At 41.6% G+C, this 24,054-nt stretch overlaps 1 protein-coding gene across 4 annotated transcripts in view; it reads right to left on the reverse strand.

Moving 5' to 3' along the window:
• The window catches only part of LOC118213097 (KN motif and ankyrin repeat domain-containing protein 1-like), a 44,504-nt gene that overhangs the window by 3,156 nt on the left and 17,294 nt on the right, over window positions 1-24,054 (reverse strand). For all 4 annotated transcript variants that reach the window (XM_035391778.1, XM_035391776.1, XM_035391777.1 and 1 more), the window contains exons 2-8: window positions 16,895-17,034; window positions 5,274-7,877; window positions 3,512-3,694; window positions 2,485-2,590; window positions 1,872-2,072; window positions 1,678-1,765; window positions 231-450 (exon numbers count right to left, since the gene is read on the reverse strand). In XM_035391778.1, the coding sequence (XP_035247669.1) occupies window positions 231-450; window positions 1,678-1,765; window positions 1,872-2,072; window positions 2,485-2,590; window positions 3,512-3,694; window positions 5,274-7,877; window positions 16,895-16,931 (3,439 nt within the window). In that variant the 5' untranslated portion in view covers window positions 16,932-17,034. The remainder of the gene's footprint in view (window positions 1-230; window positions 451-1,677; window positions 1,766-1,871; window positions 2,073-2,484; window positions 2,591-3,511; window positions 3,695-5,273; window positions 7,878-16,894; window positions 17,035-24,054) is intronic.

The following is a 24,054-nucleotide window of genomic DNA, read 5'->3' on the forward strand; positions in this document are numbered from 1 at the left end:
TTAGGCCCAGATCCTCCAGAGGTGATGCTTGAGCCTAAACTCTGTATCAACAGGTGGTCAGAGCTAATGTATGAGGGTGTGAATATGTGGTAATATACATGATACACAAATACCATCTCCTCCAGTACAGGGGGGTGCGCTATCACTGCTGAATTTTACATGATGCGGTGTAAATTACTTCCAATTTCAGGTCTGCTTTGACAGAGAAGAATGAGAAATCAATACGATACCTGCGTCCAGCAGCTTCTTGACGACGTCAAAGTTGGAGTGGGACACGCTGTAGTGAAGGGCCGTGTTGCCGTTGCCGTCGGCCAAGTTGACGACGTGTCGAAGCACGGCAGGCGAAACGGCTTTGAAAGCGGAGATGTAGTCCTCCACCATGGCTGGCACGGCGGACTTCTGACTGGACACTCGGAACCACTCATGCTGGAGGGTGTTCAGGCTAGCTCTCTGTGGAAGAAAAGGTGCAGAAAAGCACTCAACCACATGCTGCAGCAATAGCCTTCACTTTGAAGAAATTAATTCAAATGGGAAAACTGAGCAGCAGTGAATTGGTTGCTATGGTATTCTGTAAAATTATGTAAAACATTATCCATGCACTATTGAATCAACAACATGAATGAGAGAAGCACTCATCACTGTAAATTAATGCTATTGAAATACTTATGTTTGGAAAGAAGTCAGCTATGATACTACAAATGCAGAATATTTTAAATCAGATACTCGATTCATTCTAGTTGCACTTGCATTAAGCTACACTTTGTCTAGGTGCCAGTTCTGTAGAAGAGGAACATGGGACAAATATTAATTTTCCTCTGAAGTAGATTTTCTTTGCATATTCCTGTTTGGTACCAACACAAACACATGTATAAACATTTACAGATATCTTTTATTGAAGGAAGACTAATCAGCAATTCAGTTCATTTTCCTGACATACAAATACTTATCTGTGCTTAATTTTAGGTAGCTGGATAGAAAACAGTAACTTTACGAAATTAGCGATCTATGTAATCTTGTAGATACTTAGCCCGTTTCATCTGTGCTATGAAACACACAATACATATAACACAAATAACTAATGTACAGATTGTCATGGTACTTTCAATAGGATAAGTATTTTCATATCTAAGGTGATTAAAATGAATTCCACTTCCTAAAGACAGCGGAAAGCCATTCCAGTTCAAAAAATAAATAAATAATGAAAAAGGAAACCTGCTATTAACCTGCTATTAAGGCCTGCCCTGTGTTGTTGGCCAAACATTCTTCTACAGAACATTAGGAACAAAAAGATCTAATCATTCCTTAGCTTTTGGAGAATAGAGTAACAAAGTTGGAAATTTGTCACTTCAGCCGGGATCGATCCCTGCATTAAAGAGGCTGCCAGTTAAGCAGGTCACATTGTGTGGCTTCAAGAAGATTATGGATGCCAGGAATTGACATAGAGAAACCCATATTTTAATGTGAGAAATTAGCAGTTTTATAATTCATTTAGATTTACTTTTGTGATTTAAGAATAGTTTGTAGAGCATTATTACCGATTTCATCTTACAGCTTAAGCAGTATTAATGAAAACGGGCTGGAACGTCACACCAAAAAGAGCACTTCAACATTAGCCATTACAGAGCAGTAAACACAACTGCGTTCTAATAGGCCTCTACAGAGAGAAGCAATTCTCACCACATCTTTGCTGGTTAAAGCCTTCGGGTCGTTCAAGTGGGATTTCAGCGCGCTGCACGCTGACATCATTTTCTCACTTAATTCATACCTGAAGGATGGAAATTGTTCAGTCATTAGCCTTGTTCAAAATTATTTAGTGGGGGTACTTAAAAATTTAAGTGTGTGCCATAAAAAAGTCGTTCAAGAAAAATCACCTCTCTCGTATTTCCACTTTTTCTGGACTTCTCTCCCCATCTCCTCCTCCAACATTCATGGCACCATCATTACAGAACTCCTCCGCTCTCCTTTGCTCCGCCTCCTCTTCTGCACAATGCGTCTCCTCCTCGGCTTCCTCCTCAGACTCTTCTGAGCTGCTCTCCTCCGAGCTGGAGTCGTCGCTCGACGTCGTCTCATACCTGCAGACAGGACCCAACGGGATGGACTTTATCACGGCTACAATGAAACCGAGGACAAGATGACTTGGAGAACATACAGAAAAACTTTAATTTTCTGGGAGGACACTGTCATTACTCATATTTATCTAAGCAGGGATTAGCTGCTCTTAAAGCCATATCATGCAGGATTTTACCATGAAAATGTCCGGGTTCGTAGTCCAGACTGGACAATGTGATGTCTGGTCCGAGTAACTGATGGGAGAAATTTACCGGTAGATTCTAATGAATTTGACTCGGTCAGGAACTCAGGGGTGAGTGGGTGAGGTTGAAGACGGAGGAGGAGACTTCTTTGATTGTAAACAGATCCACAAGGCTAAATAATCCTGCATACTATGCCTTTAAGTCACAGTGCCAATTGAGTGACCCTTCTCACCCTCCATTAACGCCCACAAACTGCAGGTTCTTTTTGGTGCCGTCGGAACCCTGTCGGCCATCTTTCTTCTTCATGATGGACTTGAGAGTATTATGGTTACCCAGTCCTGAAGTAAGAGTAAAAAAAAAAAAAGACAGCCTTTTGACAGGGTTTTTTTTTTTTGTGTACACAAAAAGGGACAGCAGCTATGGTGCGGTTAAATAGAGCAGTCATTTCATACAGCTGTGTAAACTTCCTCACTGAGAGACCAGATGAGAAAGGGCAAAGTTAGAAAAAGGTCACACTGAACTACAAGCTGCCTTTTAGTTCCATTGTAAAGATGGTTAACAGACCTCACGTATAACATTCTCTCATGAGGTGGATTTACATACATCAGCACCGATCAGCTGCTACGGTATGGTGATGTGATTTTAATAACAACATATAACAAAGTTTCTGTAAATTCACAAATTCATATTTCCACTTATGGTGAATTCCATAAGCGTGAGCAATTTTAAACCTTTAAAAAATCGAAGTCAGTTTTATGGGATCTAACAGCTTGTGCCATTTATAGCTTGCATTGCGATGCACTAATCGCAGAAATGCCCACTTTTTCACTATAACTTCAAGAAATGAGGATTCAAATTGAACGCATCCCAGTCTTCAATGTGAAGGACACAGCACATTCACACAGAAAGTATTTTTGACCAGGTCTGCCACAGGCCATAATTCTGTGGACAATGGGAGCATTCCAAAACCTAATGCTATCCCAGAAATTTTAAGTACAGGGCTTGTGCAGCCAAGACCAAACCAAAATGACGATCTCCACCTATAATACTGAGGCCGTGGGGTTTTCACTGCTCAAAGTAAAGGAGAAGCAGCCACAAAACTGCAAGGACTACATCTGGTGTGACCCTTGTGAGAAGTCAGGTCAATAACCAAGTACACCATTTTTACTGGAGTGATCATAATCACAAAACCACAGAAACACATATGCTTCATGTACAGATGCACACATGCATGTGTAAATAAATGCTATGAAAATTACCGTGTAAAGCAGATGACATCTGCTGATCTATCAGGCTCTTCTGCATAGATATGCTCTGCGGATGTTTGGCAGGCCTCGTGTTGTCAGACACCACGGACTGCACCTGCGTGACCTTCTTCACCGACTGGACAGTCATGCTCGTGTGGGAACAGGCCCCACTGACCATCTGAGGCTTACCCCCTTCTACACCAAAACAGGACACAGCAGAAATTAAACACTTAACACCGCAGGCTGGTGCAGGCCAGCGTCGTCTACATCAGCTAGAGGCCAAGACAATCCAGATGAAAGCACTCAGCTCTGGGAAGCAGTCCTCTGCACAGGCTAAAGCACTAATGTTGCGGTAGCATTTTTCACTGGCTCATCATTAATGTTTCAAACAGAAACCTGTGATGGATCTCATATTAAAACAGTAGTGGTACGTTTTAAAAATAACCTTCCTGAGAGATGATGGTGAAAGATTACAAACTGATTTGCACCTCTATTACAATAATATATAATATATAATGCAATAATATATGCCAGAGGGTGTGATTGGTAATTACTGTTGAAAACAGCATTACAAAAATGAAAAATAGATTTAGCCTACATATATATTTAGCAGATATAATAATGAAAAGATTAATTTGATACATTTGAGGACTAAACACATCACCTTGAATTTTGAGTCTGTACTGTCAAACTCAACCAAATGATCCCAAAAGCTGTGTATTTGTACAAGTGGGCCACAGTTTATTACTTTACTGACTGAGGACAAATGCTCATTTCATTTAGCGAAAAGAGACGGAAAAGGAAAATGAGCATGTGCCCATTCAAAGAAAGTATATCCTTTTCACACTCCACTATTTTTAACCTAAAGTTAAGAAACAGAAAATCTATCACACAACATATAAAAAACACAAAGGCTAAACTGCTTGGGGGAAAGATATAAAATAATACAAAATAATTGAATTATATTATTGTTCACATGACACTGTTCCACTGAAAGTGAACATGGAATCCTTGGGGATTAAAATGCAGTTGTATTATCTGTTGACAAGCCATAGAATTTACGATTACTTAACTAACCATCAACTATTAATCATCTCAAAACAGCAAAAAGGTAAAATCTAGGTAAACATCTAGTTTATCTTTAGAACTTGTATGAAACTATGGGTTGCAAAATAATCCGGAATACACTTTTCTTGAAGTAAGCATAGTAAGCTAAATTGGCCATTATTTCTTTCTACAGACAAACTCAAAGTTGTGTACAAAATTTAATGATGAGAGTTTTTCAACATGTGGTAACTTCTTGATTCTATTTAAAAGCAACTTGCATTTAAATAGAATCAAGGATGGCAACTATCTTTCGACATTGACCATTTTGTTGAAAGGCAGAAGATAAAACAGAAATGAACACTTCAACACACTGTAGAAAAACAGAATTCACCTTTGAGCCGTACTTGTGCCAATTATATGTGGGCATTTACATATAAAAATGCTATAAATAATAACTAGAAATATAAATAATTCTCTTTGGTGAAATTAAGGAATTGAGAAAGGAAAAAATGTTGGAAAATTCTGGACATAATAGATAGTGAAATTCTCCATTTTTGGCTAAAGCTTGGCTGTAATTACTATTTACGTCATAAGCATACACAGCTGTGAATAATGCAATGTATTTCCACGAAAACAATACACAGAAATATGATTTTGCCAAAATATTCTACCAATTTGATGAAGTCCCTTAATAAAAGGCATGTAGGCGAGACAAGATTTTCCATACCTGCAATGGCGCCCGTAGAGTCCGGGCCCTGCTTCTGGATGTCAAGGCTGCGGAGCTCCTCCGTGCTGGCATACTTCATCACGGAGTTGATGGAGGACAGCGTGTTGACCAGCTGACTGTTGATGGAGCCGATCTGGGTGTGAGGCTGGCCGAAGGCGTCTGCTAGCTCGCTGTAGTTCTCTGCCAGCAGCATCTGCTGTTCCTGCAGGAGCTTCTGCACCCTCTCGATGTAGTGGTCCAGACCGGCCGCTGTCTCCGGTGGAGACTGCTGCTGCGTTTGGGCCGCTTCCCACACTCTCTCCTCCCCGACTCCAATGCTCCTCGTTTTGGTAGGATCAGGTAAGCGAGAGGGGCCACAAGCTATGTTCCTTGTTTTCAAGCCAACCAGAAAATTCTCATTTATGTTGGCTAGCCCAACCCCACTATCTTTCGTCTTGGCCACAGACTGCTTGTCCAGAGCAGTGTCTGCCCTGACTGAAGTCCCCACTGCAATAGATCGTGTTTTAACAGCAGTCTTTAGATCTTTCACACGACCGTCTCCCACAGACACCGACCTGGTCTCGACTGGAACTGTGCTGGTGTTTTTGTCATGAGTGTGTCGACTTGTGTTTGTACTGGAGTCAGTGAAAACAACCCTTTCCGTACTGGTGAACTTGTTTCTGGCATCTACCACTGTGTTTGTGTGTTGAGAGGTAGCCTGGGGTACGACTGTGACTCCAAAGTCAACCTTTATCACCTGATCTGTTTCTGTGCCACAAGAAACCAGCTCTTTCACAGGACAGACCATCACATCCACTGAACAATCACCCACTCCGACTGACCTGTAATCCTTACTCTGTTCAGGCCCATATTTGGAAAGGCCCAAACAGTCCACGGTCTCCTCTGTGTTGACTCCCACTTCACACACATTCGGACTTACCCCAACACACTGGTTAGACACTACAACGTGTATTCCGGTACCCTGTTCATGAGTTTCCACTCTTTCCTGCACAACCCATCGCTCCATAGGGACTTCAGGACCTACAGCAATGTCGTGCAGTTCTGGCACGCACGACACTCCCACCGCAACAGTAAAATCCCTGTGGTGTCCCACTCCTTGATTTTGCATCTCCACTTTAGCTTCTACCGCTGTGCTGTAAGTGTCTGGCCTGGCCATTGTCCCCTTGTCAGCTTTCTTCTTGGATCCCGCCGCCTGAAGCTCCAGTTTCAGCTTGCCCATCTCTACCGCGTGCATGGCCTCGGTCAGCTGCACCTCCAGCCTGTAGATCTTCTCCTTGAGGGCCTCGATAGTCTGATGCTGTATCTCAATCTCCGTCTCGGCCTCTGTAGTCACGCCCAGCATGGCCTCCGTCACCCCGACCGCTGTGCTTGCAGTCTCCAGTTCTGTCGCCACGGCTACGTCCCTGATCCGATCCGATGACTTGCGATAAACAACTACGTTATCCATGTTCTCATCCTCCCCGACGGAGATGGATCTGCACTCCCTGATTGGCTGCTTCAATGCTGCAATTGGGTGTAGACTGCGCTGAGCTTCACAGTTATTATCCTCAAATTTCTTCTCCAGCTTCTGCATTTCCGCAGTCAGCTGCCTGAACTCCTCCAGTCTCTGGGAGCTCCTGACCTTGCTCTCCAGCTCATCCTCAGAGTCTATGTGCAGCTCTGACTCCAGCCGGACCTGGGAGAGCTGCTCGAAGTGGTCAGCACTCCCTACGCTGTGTGACCGTTTCCGGAAAGTGCCATCCTGGTTCTGACTGGATGGTTTTTGGTTATTCACCTGCAAGGCCAGCTGCCTCTTCTCTTCCTGCAGGACAGCGATCTTCACCTGCAGGATTGGGACGGTCTTCACCTGCTCCTCCAGTTCCTTCAACCTCTTCAGCGCCACGACCATCTGGTCCCGGATGTGCTGCAGGTGCAGGGGGCTGACGTTGGTGACCGGGGTGGTCATTCCTGAACTCATGGGGCTATGGCGGATGGAGCTGCCCACGGATGAATTGAAGAAGAGGTTGAGATCACCATTGGGCTGGTGTCCGTTATGGAAGGTCTGATTCTGGACATTCGATCCCGTGAAAGACGACAAGGAGCTGTTCGATCCCATGCCCCCAAAGCTGGCCAATCGCCGGCGAGGGGGATCGTTGACGGGGGCCTGCATGAGCAGCCGCTCCTGCTCCAGTCGTCTGCGTGTCTCCATAAGCGTCTTCTCCACATGCAGATTATACCTGCCCGCGCCAGGGGAGGGGGGTGGCTGAAGCTTAGCCTCGGGGCCGCTCAAAAAAGCCACGGGGGCCTCATGAATCGAGGCCGTTCTGCATTGAGGGGGGTCAGGTTGCTTTCTAGCTGAGGATATGTACAAGGCCTGCTTGCTCTCATCACTGTTGGACGAGGACAGGGACTCGGTTGAGATCCATTCGTTCTGTGGTGCCACAGGGGGCCTGACCACTTTGGGCTTTCTCTGGATGTTCAACTTCTTGATTGTGTTACCCCGCTGAATATCGTCTACATATTTGAGGAAGTCCAAGTCTAGCTGAAAACCATAGGGAGTCTCCAGGCAGTACGGCGCAACAGAGTCCTGGTCATTTTCTGTGCTCGCAGATCCGTCTCTGCTTTCTGTGGAGAGAAAGGAGGAGGAAATCAGTACTGCATTATCTCAAAAGAGGGTCCTCAAATAAAACAAAAACATTGAAGAAGGTTTTGGAATTGACCAGAGGAAATGAGCTAAAATTCTTGTAAAATGAAAGATTTTGTGGACAGCGGCTATGTGTCAAATAAATAAATAAATAAAATCATAGCATACATTTCAAAAATGTATTACCAAGCCCAAATATCAACTTTTATCAGTACCAATCTCAAGTTCTTCAGTAGTGAAGACTCCTACACAGACAATACTCAACAAAAATATAGATTTTTTTTCCTGTTCACTAAATGTATAAAAAAACTAAAGGTATAATTATATCAAAAAGGACATAAAAAGCAAATAGTTTAACAATTTTGATATTTATCTAGGTCAGACATCTATAAATCAAATTGTTCCAACTAATATGGATACTCTGACATTGACATGATAATAAAATATCACTATAAAAAAAGTAGTTCAGTTAAAAAAAAAAAAAAAAGTTCAGTTCTGGAACGCCTTCTCTGGTACCCTGCAATTTGCTAGCTAAGGCAAGTACAAACATTTGACAGTATTACTGGTCAAGAACTGTATGTACATTCATATCAGGCAATTTCCCTTCATTCACCATGACCTACAAGAAAGTACCTTCAAAACACAAAATTTGCCTTTCTTTTTTTGTTACCCACTTTAAAAAGATTGCATTTTTTTAATCGAATGGTATAAAAAGGAACAGTCTCCGAAGTTTTCAATGTGCTGCACTGTCAAGTTCATTCAGACAGAGTGAAAAAAAAGCAGGATTCTGCATTGAGGGGATATTTTCCTCATAACAACTACTGTTAACATGTTTTTTTGGTGGAATTCATATTGTAGGAAAAAAATACAATGACATGAAAAAGTTGTAACTGTTTACGTAAACAGAATGGAACAGACTAAGCTGCCTGCATCACATTCCAAATCTCAAATCAACGAAAGAAAATGCCAGATGTGTGTTAGAATACATTTTCTCAGTGGAACATAAAGCTTTCCGGATCATTGAAAAAACATACACCTAAAGCCTGTTCTCATGCACAGAGCACCCATTCTTGGTAAGCCCAGAAGTTTCCTGGCTGAAAACAGCCACTCAAACAAGACCAAATCCACTTCGACAGCACCAGATTTTCAGCCACAATCTCCATTCAGAGCAAAAGAGGCAGAATAAAATGGCTCGGGAAACATCATTCCCGCTCATCGTCCAACACGTACTCACCTCAGCCTTAACAGTGGAGCTCAGTCTAACTCTTAGAGCCGGGACTGCTTTCTATATTCCTGTAATGGAAGTAAGCTGGAGGCTCACTCCTGTTCTCTCTGGACTCTCTCATTCCTCACTCCACGAAGGGGGAAAAAAATGGTGTAAACTTAGCAGAGCCCAGCGTGGCCTGTGATAGGCCGAAAGCATCATCCAATGAGATTGTGTTTTCATGCTTTTACGCCTCTGGTGATATGAGACTATCCCGAAAGTGTGTGTGAAATATATACTAAGTTTTTTGACTGAAATTTCACTTTGCATGGTTATTTGAACTGATCTCATTTTTTCTGTTTCCTGAATAAGAACCACTTGAATGAAAAAAGGACTGCAGTTTCAGAAATGACACACGCATACACAAGCTCTCTCTCTCTCACACAAACACACACATACACACACACACACACACACACACACAGTGCTAGCAGTGTCTTGCTGCTAAACAGATATGAGCTATAACCTCAGCCATGAGCACCAAATCCAAACAAAATTTAGCAGCCACTACGAGACCTTTGTTTATACAGGAAGTCAGACTGAGAGCCAGGTCTCTTTAACAACTGAGCCCTGTGTCAGTAGCCTACAGGGAAAAGAATATAATTACACATAGGCCTATTACAAATAAATCCATATGAATGTACACAAACCGTATACGTACACAATAAAATATTCACACATATAACACAAATTCATACATTCTCTCACCCACACGCAAACTAATACATAAATGCTCTCATTCATGCACACGCACACACAAACTAGCATATAAAGTCAACAGGGGCCTATAATAAAAAAAATAATAAAACCATCAATTAAAGCAATTTCTCTATGAGTACATCGGGTTACGACAATAATAAATAATAAGAAAAAACACCATACGGGAACCCTACAACTCGTATAATTTACACCCACCCTAACACTGAGGGAAAAAAGGGACCTCAAGAACAAAGCTATCAGGGGACCGTGTCCTGTAACTACTAAAACTCCAGTGCAATAAATCAGAAAAATAAGCCAGGAGCTTAATGAGAAGGGTCTTACAAACAAAAAGAAACCATGGTCCATCCTTCTATTTGCCAGTGATATAAGGTGCAACGGTTGGTTTGATTGCAATCACCCATGACAAAGTGTACTGCACTGTGCTAAATAGCATCAAAGGTTTTCAATGCAGTTGAAGATGCATGCATAGGCTACGATATCCAATGGGAGATTTAAAAGAAAAATAATCATCAATGTAGATAATGAGATACTCAATTTGGTCACCACCCAAAGCACATAAGGGCAAATTATCATTAACATTTCTACAAGATGTACAAAATAGCATGCACATTGTTTTATCTACATTGAGCACACACCAATTTTAATTCAATAAGGGATTTCAGAAGGGCAGTAAATGCAGCCTGGAGCTTAGAAAAACGCCTGTTCAACAGCAGGTGCAATAGAATATACAATGGAGATTACAATTTTATACTGCCGTCCTGATATTATTTATATAAATGGCAAAAACCACTGGACCAAGAATGAAGCCTTGAGGAATGCCCTTTGTTATATTTATATAGCCTGATTTAACACCACCAGAAGATATACATCGTGTCTCATCTGTTAAATAGTTTTCAAACCATCTACAAGAAGCCTGGTCTAGCCCCATTTCAGTTAACCTCTTGATACAGTAAGTAGATGATGATCAACTGAACCAAATGCCATGGAAAGGGTCAACAAATACGGCAGCACAATAAATTATCTCTAGGTAATTCACCACATCATCTAAAACCAGTGTAGCAGTGAAGCTTCTACCTAATTACAAAATACTATCATATATGTCCAGTAATATGATTTGAAATAATTCATAACTAAAACACATATTTTTAGATAATTTAAAAAGAGACCCAGATAAATAGATACCCTGAGCAGTCCTGTCTGGCTGCTAAAAGACTGCTGGGGTAAGTAAATGAATGTGCTATGCTGCAAATTCTTAAGATAGTTCTCTATAAAAATGCCGAGGGTGTTATTCAAAATGATAGGTAGTGTCATTGTTGGTTCTTTTCCTGTGTGCTTAAAAACTGCATCTCAGCAGAAAGGTCTAGACTTTTCCCTATAATCACTGTGGTGCACTGCCATAACTCTCAATGCTTAGCCAAGCTCAAATTCTGACCAAACAAGATAATAGCCCAAACTTTATCTTTTGAATTGCTTGCTTTACAAGATAGAAATAGCTGACCAAAATGTACTCAGGACATCTGAACCACAATCACAAAGAACTGTTCAGATCACAAAGCAAAAACACAAAATACATCTGAGGACATTTCAAATCTCAGTTGTGAATAATCAAAACTTTAGCATTAACATTCTCCAGCCTTCATGGCTTCATATAGCCTATGCCTTGCCATCATATTCAGCTTCGTCGCTAAACCAACTAGGACTTAATGTCACGTTTATCAGACAAAACAGCAAACTTGATAATATATCCACATCGCATTGATCATTTCTGTCGACTCCTCAGCTAAGCTTTGACAATTGACAACTGAGATTTGATCTCAGATGTCCTAGAACTAGAAGAGATCCCATAAGTACAATCTTTCAAGCAAAACACACAGATGCCAGCCACTTCAAATAAAGCATACATACAGTGTTGGTCTGCTATCATAGATGTTCTAAACAACCTAAAGACGACGTCAAGAAAATATTGTTTGAGGAATTTTAGTGCTGAAGGGCATTGTGGAGATAGCTGAGGAATGCAGAGACAAACCACAGTCTTTATTTGCAACTAGCACATCAGAATCAAAAAGCATGAATTTCAATGGTATCTTTAACAAAGATGGAGTTAGTCACATAATTAAATGAGTTGAGTAATTTCACAATTATGTGTTCCCTGAAGCTCCAAACTGTTGCTTTTCGATTCTTACGCCTGCTGAAATAGGTTGGGTCGCATTGCCGGGGCGAGAGAGTTATTTCGGTTATTGCTGGCTTTGTCAAAACGTGGCTACGCTTTTTATATAACAAAACATTTTGGCAGTGCTGAGTAAACAACTAGAAATAGAAATCCGCAGACAGCCCAGCTCCTGACATTCCATTCCATTTCCACTTTCCCCCCAAGAACCCAAAATGGTACACTGGGGGGGGGTCAAACATTTTGCTTTTCACTGGATTGCAAAGCAATCTATCACCCTTGCACAAATAACCAGTATGTCGGCTACATAATTCACAAAGCTGGCAACAGGCTGCTCATACAGGGGAGGTGTCAAAAGTTTCCTTCTTACATTCTTTAATTGTGTGAACCTTCCTGATGTAAACATCTATCATCAGCACAAAGACTGAGTCACTGTCGCAAGATAATAAGATATGATCACTATCTTCACATTATGCCTCTCCACTCATTTCCTCAGCTCCCTTAAATATCTATGTGTGGCATCTTCAACGGTTTTTGTCTCCTCTTCAGTTCTCAGACTCAGATGTTCTAGCTCTCTCTGACACAGGATGTGAGGCTAAATGGTTTGGTACACCTGCCTATTTTTCACATTCATTTAACAAATGCTCACTTTCTGGGAAATTTTAAAGTAACATCCTATGGAGGCACTGTATATTCAGTATTCAGATCTTCCTTACGTGAATAACTCAAAGTAGAAAGTTAATAATTCTACAGATACAAAAAAAATTGTGTTGCTTCTTGATTCTTCCAAAAAAAAAATAGGCAGAAAAGATAAAATATCTATTGGTCAGCAGCAGCTAACCATTACTACAACGTGACAACATGAAAAGCCATATAAAAGAATAATGCAAGAAGCACTTCATTGTTCACTAAGATGCACCTTATTCTAAATGTCTAAAATTGTTAGATTTCAAGCTGCAACATCATATCAGACACAATAGATGTACAATGGCTATAAATAAACAAAGCCTGTATATGTATAAATTTTAACAATTCAAGGAAATACTGAAAACATAAAAGTTATCATGAAGATAAGATTCCCCCCCCTCACGTAAATGGCGGCGCTAAAACAAATAGTTTTTGAAAACACAGAGGAATAAAATTACCAATGGAAAAAGGCTATTGAACCTAATATTTACCTCAGGTTCACAAGCGAAGGTTCAAACAATCTAACTGGCGAGGCCTTGGTGAGAATGATCTTTCCAATAATCTTTAGTGGCTGTGGAGAAAATCTCAATGACCAAGTTCTCTCACATACAAGCTCTGCTGATTCCCTGGGGAAGTTATTAGAGCACGAACGCAGTGGCAGCGGATTTGGGAGAGGCTTTGGGCAGGGTTAGAGGACGAGGGAGAGAGCGAGAGAGAGAGAGAGAAATCCACACATCCTGACACATCAGCAGGCCACAGGCCCCGTCCACTCAGAGGGCTTTCTCACACTCCCCTGGAATTTCCTGACCCAGTCCGCTAAATGGCTGCCAGCCGACCAACGTTTAATTACCCAGCCACCCCCAACGTCATCTCAACGCCCCCCGGCAGCTCGGTTTGGCTTCATTAAAACCCTGGCAAATGAGCAGAACAGCGAAATCAATTCTCAGGGCCTTTCGCACGTAAAAAGGGGAACGAGCAGGACCGATAAATACATGCCACCTCAAGTATGGTGCGGGGAAGAAAGTGACTCCGGCCAGCAACAGCACGGAGGACTGACTGGACATTATTAGAAGGAAACACCAATGAAAACACTTCCTCATCTGATTAGGGGAGAGGTTTAAAAACAATGCAGACAGCCTCCACCTAAATAAACGGCTCCAGGATTGGCTGTTGACAACTTTAGGTTCATGTGTAATCAGGAGTATGAACGTAGAATTTCCTAAACAAGTCAGAATGTAATAAAAGACCGCTACTAGTGAAACAAAATATTTGAACTTGGGAACTTGGGCCACAGCAATAACAATTCATTTCCTCACAAGTGAAATAATAATGGGTTTACACAGAGCTCCCTCTTAGCACAAACATCTACGCCTACTGTACGTGGCTTGTAGAATAACTCACTCATAGTGATTCAGAATGACACTTGTTCTGAGTGATCTTCCAGGATCAGGGACCTTCAGACTTCTCTTTCAGGGACACCAGCCCACAGTGACACAGTGAGCTAATTAACAAAACACCTGGTTAAGCACTGTGTGAAAGTGACACGTGGTGACAAAGTTATATGGCATTGGCTTTGTAACATTACACTGCAGGGGGGGGGGGGGGGCAGACTTTGTAACATTAAACTGCAAATAGAAGATATTGTTTTCATGCTTCTTCAAGAACACAGCTTAGCTTTCTTCTAACCTCAGCCATTCACTATCACCATGAATGTGCTGTTTTATAGGCAAAGCTTAATTAAGATTGTGTAGTATGGAATTTTACCAAAATAACCCCTTTCATGCGACTCACATTACAGTATACAAACACCTAAGGGACAAGGGCATACTGTTCCTCCCCTTCCCATGTACTCTCCTAACTTCTCCTTCATCTGAGTCAGCATCGGCACTTTCTGTGGACAAAGCTTTATCATAATTTCTGGGTGAATTTCCTATCGCTCCTCTAATGGCACTGCTTGACTAATAATTTTAAAGGAATCAACTTGAAATCCCAGCTGATTTTCCAGCTGACTTAAATATTTGCTGACCATGACTGAAACTTTTGAACGACCTTTCATGCTTTTAACTGTAAAACATCAGAGGTGGTCTTGTTAATCATTAATCGTCAACAACTTCTAAAAAGTGCAGCTGCTTTTCATGTGTTCAATAGCAAGTTGAAAATTGGTCTAAAGGGTAGTTGACAGTAAAGAATTAAAAATGCAGCAACACGATCAAAAAGACATGAGTAATATGTTAAGTTAGACATGTTCAAGCTTGGAAACAGTTTTTCTTTTGACACAGTGACTCATAGCAGAAATAAAGCAAACTTTAGGTACAAAAGGGTAATTTTCTTCTCTTGCAACTGTAGAGAGATTCAGCTTTGGAATGTCGGAAGGCACCGGGTATATGTGTACAGAGATCAGCCAAGTTGGCAGGGCATATTTCTATTCAAACTGCGAAAATTCCAGACAGAATGTATGTTCGTTATCACTTGCGAAAATACATTTGTAGTTTACAGCTCTGGTGTTGTCAATGCACCTGTTGAATTTTCTAGCTTTTTGTAGTTTATTAAATCAAATCATTGGTCTCGGATGTCCCCAGCGTTAGTCTCCATTGTGTTTGGCAGATTTCCCAGTGTTCTGCTCACACAACAAAAATGCTGGTCCTAATCCGAAGAAGAGACACCGAGCAAAGGAATTTTCATCAGCAAGGTTTTAGCACCGTGAGCCATGAGTGATTTTTTTCTGAAATGGTGACATGTAGTTGCAAAGAATATGAGTTCCTTCCCCTTGACAACATTAGTTACACATATTGCCTGGAATAACACATCTCATTTCAGCTTGTTTTAGCATAATCGGACAGTATAAAGGGAAAAAAGGTATATTGTACCTAAGCTCAGTTGAGGGAGTCTCAGTCATGTTTGTAGTAGCAACAAACAAAGGTCCATTCTGATTCAGAGAAAAACGGCTGAGTAGAACAGGAAAACGGTCACTCCATAGCCCTAGTGTCCAAAATAGCTCCATCTGCTCTGAATAACGTCAGTGTTCAGCATGGTCATTTGGCAAATCCACGACTGCCTAGGCCAAACTCCCAGATCCAAGGTTGCCGGGCAACCTGCTTCCAAAATGTGGAACACAGAGAGAGCTCTTGTGTCCCAGGTATGTATAGATCCATTTACAGGTCCAACCTCTGGTGAACCAACACTTTCAGGTCTGTGAGTGAAGACTTTAAAAAACTGAAAGGTCAACATACTCCCTATACAAAATTCTGGAACAAAGATACTAAATATTTTGGATTCAGTTCAGACTTGAGAAATTTTGGTGCTTTTTATATATTCTCGGCACATACTGTAAGGTGCACATATTCAGACTTAAGATATGAAAGGGAGGGCCCATCCTGGGTTTCACTTAAGTCTGTAAATCAGAATAGGTCAGAACACGGTACTGAAAAGTAAACCTGAAACTAGTTTTTCATAAAAACCATTCCCCAAGTGAGGAATTATATTGTGGTAATTATATTGCGCATAGCAAGTAAGGATGCAGAACAAACATGCACATATGCAGCTCAAGGGCTGGAATCTCCTTAGTGTAAAGTTATATAAACCAGGTTGTTTTAACACTGATTTTCCTTTTTTTTCTCCCATCCTGAAATGCCCATACTGAAACCCATCTTATCACTCCAGCACCCTGCATTGATTCAGGAGAACAAGCAGCCAACTGTCCTCTGCAGTGTAAAACAAAATCTTTAAAGAGCAGAGAGAGAAAATTGGGAGAGTAAAAAAAAGTGGGTTGTTACTCTGCTATCCATCCTCAAATCCATTAAGGAACTTCATACATTCAACTTTAAGAACAGTTCTCCCCACAACAGTTCCTTCTACACCCACACCAAGACTGTCAAATCATCAATACTGGCAGAGCCGAAGCTAGGTAGAGTACTCTAAACCAGGGATCAGCAACTCTGGAAAAAACTGCTGGTTTTCCACCCTCCCTTTGCCTGGGAGTCAGGTGTGAAGGCAGTCTGGCCAATCAGTAGCACTAATTACCCGGGAGAAAAGAAAACCAGGGCTGGATTTGGATTCGAGGGCCAGAGCTGATGATCCCTGCTCTAAACCATCTTGTGACACAGCTACCACACAGTGAAGACGCAGCAGGGGAAAAAACAAACAGCCGGAGCTCATGTTACCTGACGCACTGCCGTTAAAGTGATCCATTCCAGCCATGGGTGCGGGTGACTGTCGCTGTCACATCCACGCTGGCAGGTACTGATGTCATGTGAACGCCACACATCAAATCCAGCTTACTGCTCACCAGGAATACTGCAAGCTGAGTAAGGAGAAGAGAGAAAAAAGTTAAATATGCTGCTGTCCAAACCTGGTTACATAGTTATATATGGTGATCCAAAGCTACGAAATCCTCCGCTAATACCTATGACCAGGAACTGCGGGGAGGAACACAGCCCCTGAGGCTGCAAGAATCTAAAGGAGGTTCATACTCATGCTCACACACAAGCACACAATCGCAGCCACACAGTCATTTCATGCCTAGACTACAAACCTGCAAATAAAATGAAGTAAGGGCACAGTATTCTCAAAAAATATTTTTGAGGTTTCTTTTTTTTTTTAACATCTTGCTCATCCTTGTTCCACACAGTTATATGATAAAAAAACGTTGTTGCTGAAGCCATTTCAATGGACATTTTAGGTCAGAGACGTCTTTCTGGGCAGGTACAGGGCAAATGAATGAAAAAGCAGGCCCAGCTGTCATGCGTGTCATTCCTGGAGGCTCAGTGTACCTTCATAATGAAGCGCGCACTCCAGAGCACTCCAGCAAACACATGGAATGCAGGGCCAGGAAACGGGATATTGGCCCTTCACTCAGTGACCAACATAAGACCAGCAAGAATGCGCACGACTTCCGACCCAGAGTGCAGTCTTACATTCACAACCTTCATAGTTTCTAGCAATATACAGCAACCTTCATAGTTTCTAGCAACATACAGCAAAATTTTCTTATGAAAAAATAAAATAAAAATGAACAAAAAACAAAGGTTCCAGCTACTTGCACTGAATGTGGTATGGAACAGCCAACATCTGACCAACCTAGCCTGAAGAAGACCAATAAAAGAATCATTGCTGCATACCAAAATAGTCATTATAAGGTATTACAAGCCCAATGGACCATGTAAATTTTTTTAAGTAATATTAAAATGAAGCAATAATTTACAACTGACCATATAATTACGAGGGCAAGTAGTATCAAAGGGACTTTTGAAAGGGTGTCCATCAACCACACCAATCAGTGAACTAAACGCGGGATATTCACGCGTGACATTCAAAAAAGTGTGCACCAAATGCATCAGGAGACTCCAAGAAATCACTTCCACACAAGGTTCACCCCAGTTTGTTTTCAATTAGTTGAGCAGCTTGTAGCATGTGTTTATTTGAACAGTGTTTGGCAGTCGCAGACGTGCGGAGCAGGCAGGAAGGCTGTTCAGCTCACAACATGTACTGACTTATAAATTCCTTAAGGACACGACAAAGTACAGCACGAAGCACTCGTGTTATCAACAATGGGGATCTCAAAATGCTGTCAAAGATTAAATTGCGCTCAATGCTTTCAGGGGGGAAATAGTCTAAGAGACCAACTGAGTAAAGGTGATCCATCATACATAAAAACGCTGTAGCTACATTTTGGGAGCTTTATATGTAGATGACCAGCACACAGCAGCTAGCACTGTAGTTGAAGATCATGATTAAAAAAGAGCTAGGCTATATATTTTTTACATCACACTACATATATTCAGTAGCACACACTAAACCTGTCATGATGCTTTTAAAAACTGGTTGATTAACTGCACAGATGAGATTTATTTTAGGAGGTCAGAAAGGAAACTTTTAAAAACAGAACTATGTTGGAGAAAATATTGCAGCAGTTGTTTCAGAGTGAGAAATGAAGGATTGTCATGATGTTCTTTAATTCTTTCTTCAGTCAAATGGCCACCTCCCTACCAGCTTGGCTGCAGTTATGTTGACCATCAGCAGTGTATGACCATCCCACAGATAACTCAACATCTATTATGAGCAATACATGCATGTAGAAACTCGTTTTATATCCTCATCTCGTTCCACAATTACTGCACTGCAGTGACATCAACATGAGGTATGCTGTAGGCTATTTCTTTTTTTTTTTAATGTAAGTTAATCAGTTCCAAATAAAATGTAGGTAATGCATTTGAAAAATAAACAAAAATAATCTACAAAACGAGATCAACTGAAATCATAAAATCTGCTTTTGAACCTCTTTTTAACCTTAAATTAACCATGGCTGTTTTTATACTTGCGATACATTAAACTGCAGCAAGGCCAGCTCTAACCTGTAACACTGGTAAAAGCTGATATAATTAGTTGATATAACTGACCTCACACTAAGAAGGTCCACAAATTACATAGTGATTCAAACCTACAAAATCCTCCACTAATACCTATGACCAGGAACTGCTGGAAGGAGCACAGGCCCTGAGGCTGTGAGGGTTTAAAGGAGGTTCAGTTCCAAAGGAAAGATTTGCTATACAGCACAGGTAGCATGAAAAATGAGGCAACTGAAAAATCCAGAGCAACAGAGGTCAGGGCCCATCATGAGGAGGCTGACAACAGTTTGACATTAAGCCCTTTAGAATATTAAATGCCTCATGAACACATTGCTTGAATACCATGATGACCTGATCATGCATTACCAGATCATTTTATAACAGTAAGGCATTGCGCACCCTCTCCCTCTTTCACACACACACACACACACACACACACACACACACAATATCATAATATGTTATTTGCAGTGTATGTATGCACCAACTTTCCACAATATGAGTAACTCTGGACAAGAGATCCTGTTAAATTAATAAAATATTACTACACAATATGGATAACATCAGGCAGGCACGCAGCAAAACACACCGACCCTCATAAGGTGCCTGCACCTTATACAGACACCTGCAGGAAAAGGACTGGGTCAGGGTTATACTGCACTGTCACACACTGTTAGAAACACACTTTGGTATTTTATTTTTGCTTGACCCCATTTGAAACACTCCTCTTTCAAAAATGCAGCATTTGAATAAGACCAGTTACTAAAAATATCTGTTATGTGAACCAAATATAATAAGGCACTTTCTCATCCAAGTTCTCCTTTTAACACCGAAGTACATTCTAAGTGGCAGATGTCACTCACACTGTGTGGTCTTTTTCAAGCCATTTCTTGGCTCTGGTGCATGCGCCACACTGGTATTTTAATGGTGTCACGTGTACAAAAGCTTTGATCTTTATTCCCTCTGGATACAAAAACATGTTTCAGAAAACTTTCAAATAATGTGTTCAAGCCACATCCTGTTCCATTGTAAATAATACTCAAAATGCAAATCAAAGTTGTTTGACCAGAAGCTAAGGTTCCAAAACTAACTAACAAGAAAAATAAATGCTACTGTCCAAGAAACAGACGCATATAAACAACCTCTGTATAAATGCATATCTGCACATGAAAGGCAATGTTACGGAAACATAAACTCAATCAGTGGTAATACATTATGCGTAGAATACATATAGGCCTACACAAACATTCTCAGTTCAAATCTCAATAAACCAACTACAAAGGCATTTGAGTTAATTTAATTAGATCATATAAGCTAAACTAACCATAAATCTGGTCTGCATTTCAAAAATAAATGACACCACCTTTTCTCTGAATGCTTTCTATATTTAAAAATTAGCGCATGGCATAAATCAAGCAGTATTTCTTACTGGATGACACAAGAAAACCTGTTTAAATATATCAACGAGGTATATCAACTTACAATACTAATTCTGGAGGGTCAAAGACCAATTAAATTTGAAACTGCCATGTGCTAATGAGCGTCTGGCTTGCCGAATAGACATCATTTCTGTAATTATCTTACTGTAGGCTACACTAATATAATATAATCACATCTTGGATCTGCCTTGCAAAGGTGTGCTACCCTTGAAGCTGAAGGATATGTTTTTGAAGACAAGATATAGTATTGGTATCATCGTCATTATACTCAAGTATCCTAACAAGTGAAAACGCAATGGCTTTCAACAAGTATACAACCATTATTTAATATATCACTAACTGCAGACAATTACATGACAACATTAAAACAGAACTCACACTTTAAACATAATCAGTGCTTACCTAGACTTTTTTTTTTTTTTTTTTTTTTACCAGATCCCCCGATGCCATACAGGTAGCAAGAGTGACTGCAGTCTATAATGCACAGGACCAGTCTAAAAGCCTCCTGAAGACTCAGACGAGGTATGAGTTACAGCTAAGTTTAGCCAACTTCCTCAAATGACGGCCAAACTATCTGTGTCCTATAAGAGGAACCAGGGCCTTTTGAATAGACGAGGGAAACCTGGGATCTAGTTCGCAGACGAACGCTTCTAGGTAATGCTGCTTTTCTGCGTGCACTTTACACAAGACCCACCTTTGACTGTAACATCAAAAAAAAAGGAAAATATTCAAATTCTTGTCAGTATTGCCCCCGAGCGATCACAGGGCACTCCCTCAGAAGGTTGAAGATTAACAGCAGAGAGGTTCATGGGCCGTCTGGGCATGTGGGAGAGAAGTCATTCCCAAGTCTACGGAGACGAACAGCAGAGGCAAGCGGAGGCCGCCTGCGGCAGTCACCTCGAATATAAACCTTGTGGTTCCCAATTATATCCTGGCTGTCAGGTCTCCCAGGCCTCCCGATGGGACCCATTCCAGCGCCATTCACACGTGTGACTGAAACGGTTTAGCCTTAATCCATACATTTTTTAGGCCTTTATTATGGGAAAGTGGGCGGCGTCTTTCCTCAGCGTCGTCAGATGAGCGAACGTGCCTCTTCACGCCATATTCTGCTACGTGGAAAGTTTCGAATGCAAAAGGCAGCGTACCGCTCAACAGCCTCTGCCTCAGACTGCCTGTCCTGGCGCGGGAGGTTGAGTCTGCCAGATACAGATCGAATTAAAGATCTGTCTGCGCAGCAGTGATGTCTGAAAAAAGCTGTAATGAGCACTCAACTAAACCTGGGACATCCACAAATGCTGAGAGACAAAGGAAGAATGAAGAGGTGTCACCTGACAGCACCCATAGCAAGTCGCAATAGCAAATACGTGGGACTCTGCAAAGGACACATCAACACAGAGTGCAATACGGCAAAATAAAGTCAGTGGGGGATGTGGGGGAGGGGTGGAATGAAACAAGCCCAGGATCACTGGTGCTTTCCTGAGCCCAAGAGCAGAGACTGCCCGCTCATTTAAACACTCCAAATGGAGTTCCTTGACTAATAACAGAGCCCCTGTGGTACACTGATTTCAGGCTCAAGAGCATAGGTATTGTGGACATTCCAGCAACCAGTTGACAAGTTCACAGGAAGACCTGCAGTCATGGCTCACATGTCTCCCGAGGGCACACCACACAAATCACTCAAGTGACCATAGATTAAAGGCTGTGTATCCACTCAAACTCTGCCGAGGATAAATCAAAACAAAAATCAACTAAACTCCACAAAATGCCAAAGGCTCAAATAGGGTCAGGTGTAGACATACTGGTGGGCTGTGTGTAAAAACTAAGGGGATCTTTTTTTAAAGACGAATAGCACTCTTGAAATACAACACCTGCTGTCAGCAGTCTGTCACAGAGATGCAATCACATGTACACAAGGTTACAAGCGTCCTAGAGTGATGCAGCCCAGGCAAAGGAGTTTCTCCTGAAGTGGCTAATAACCCAAATTATGCATTATGTCACCCACACAGAAACAGCATTATTAAACCACTCAGACATGTTCAGCACACCCTCCCCGCCGTTTTAGTGACAAAGGCCCAGGAAATAAAAGGAGAGACATTGGAGACACCAGGAGGAGACTATATTAGGGGCCACTCTTCGTGTACACGGTAAGCAGGGGTGATCTGATCGATGGAGGAGGGCGAGGCGTGTGGGGTCCTGCTGTCGGTGGCAGAGAGGGGCAGAGAGGGACACAGAGGACCGATGCTGTGCCTTTGGGGTTCATTAAGGGGCACAGCTTGAGAGAGGGGGTGGCTCTCTGCAGAAAACACCTGTAGCTTCGCATTAACATCTCCGTTTGAGGCCCTGGCAGTGGCCTGACCCAGGATTCTGTGGGAGCACTCTCTGGCGCCACCACTTTCCCTTTCTCTCCCAGAGCAATCCCGCAGAGAGCTGCCTTCACATCCAACATCAAAGACATCTAATTATTCCTACAATAAAGGAACGGGGAGGAGGGGGGAGAGAAATCTACTTCTTGCCATGCTGCCGTTTCAGGATAACCACGTCTAATTCAAAGACATGGGAGAAACATCTGTTGGGCTCTTAGAAACAACAAAGCTTCAAATGTGTGATAAATATGAACTTGATATGCCTTGATATGTCTTAGTTTGTTGCATCTTCTTCAGTAAAAAAGGCATTGTAGTGAATGCATTCAGGGCTTTTCAATGGCATTTTTCAGATACCTCTCAGCCCATACCTTGTAATTGCAATTCCATACATAGGAGGGACAAAAAAGGAACGGAAGCCAAAAGCCATTGATCCAAAACACAAAACTACCATGTTCGCTAATTAAGTCAACCAAAGCCGGAGATCTCAGAGAAAACCCTGAGTTAAGAGGTTCCAGATTGACAAAGGGTATGAATTCTTGGAGCAGAAACACTATATTTAAGTCCCATTATATTGACCTGAGTGTGGTTCATAGTAATGCAGTCAGCTATACATGACAAGAAAATTATTTGTGCCCTACAATAAAACAACTTTTCTGTGTACTTACATGAGTGAAACTTTTTTTTTAAATTATTGTTATCGTAACATTCCCCTTCAAATGTTCTCTCATTACTAAAGGCCGTCTGGGTTTATCTTTAAATAAACATTGAAGGAGGCTCACAAGGACAAGAGCCTGGGGTCTCCTGGACCTGTTCAGTCAGGCCCACAGAGTATTCTGCACTGTTTTTTCTGAGCTGTGTCTGTCTAGGCGGGCTTCTAAAAAGTCCATTCGCAGACTCCAAAAGAATACTGAGATAACAAAAAGATATTATGGGTCGTCAGAGATGTAAAATACTGTATATTGTATACTACATGCTTGTGAAAGAAGTGTGCTGAAATGAGTTCCTTTTCCCTCTGCCTGCCACACACCCTGTCCCTCTCCCTCTTCCCTTGCCACCCCTGGCAGCAGCAGGAAGACTGTAGAAAATAGCTATCTAGACTTTTGATTTAGGTTAATTGATCGAAGTTTTAGTCTAACAACCCCACCCCCATCAACATGTCAAATATATCCCACAA

Source organism: Anguilla anguilla, chromosome 14 (assembly GCF_013347855.1).
Source record: "Anguilla anguilla isolate fAngAng1 chromosome 14, fAngAng1.pri, whole genome shotgun sequence".
Lineage (NCBI taxonomy): Eukaryota > Metazoa > Chordata > Actinopteri > Anguilliformes > Anguillidae > Anguilla > Anguilla anguilla.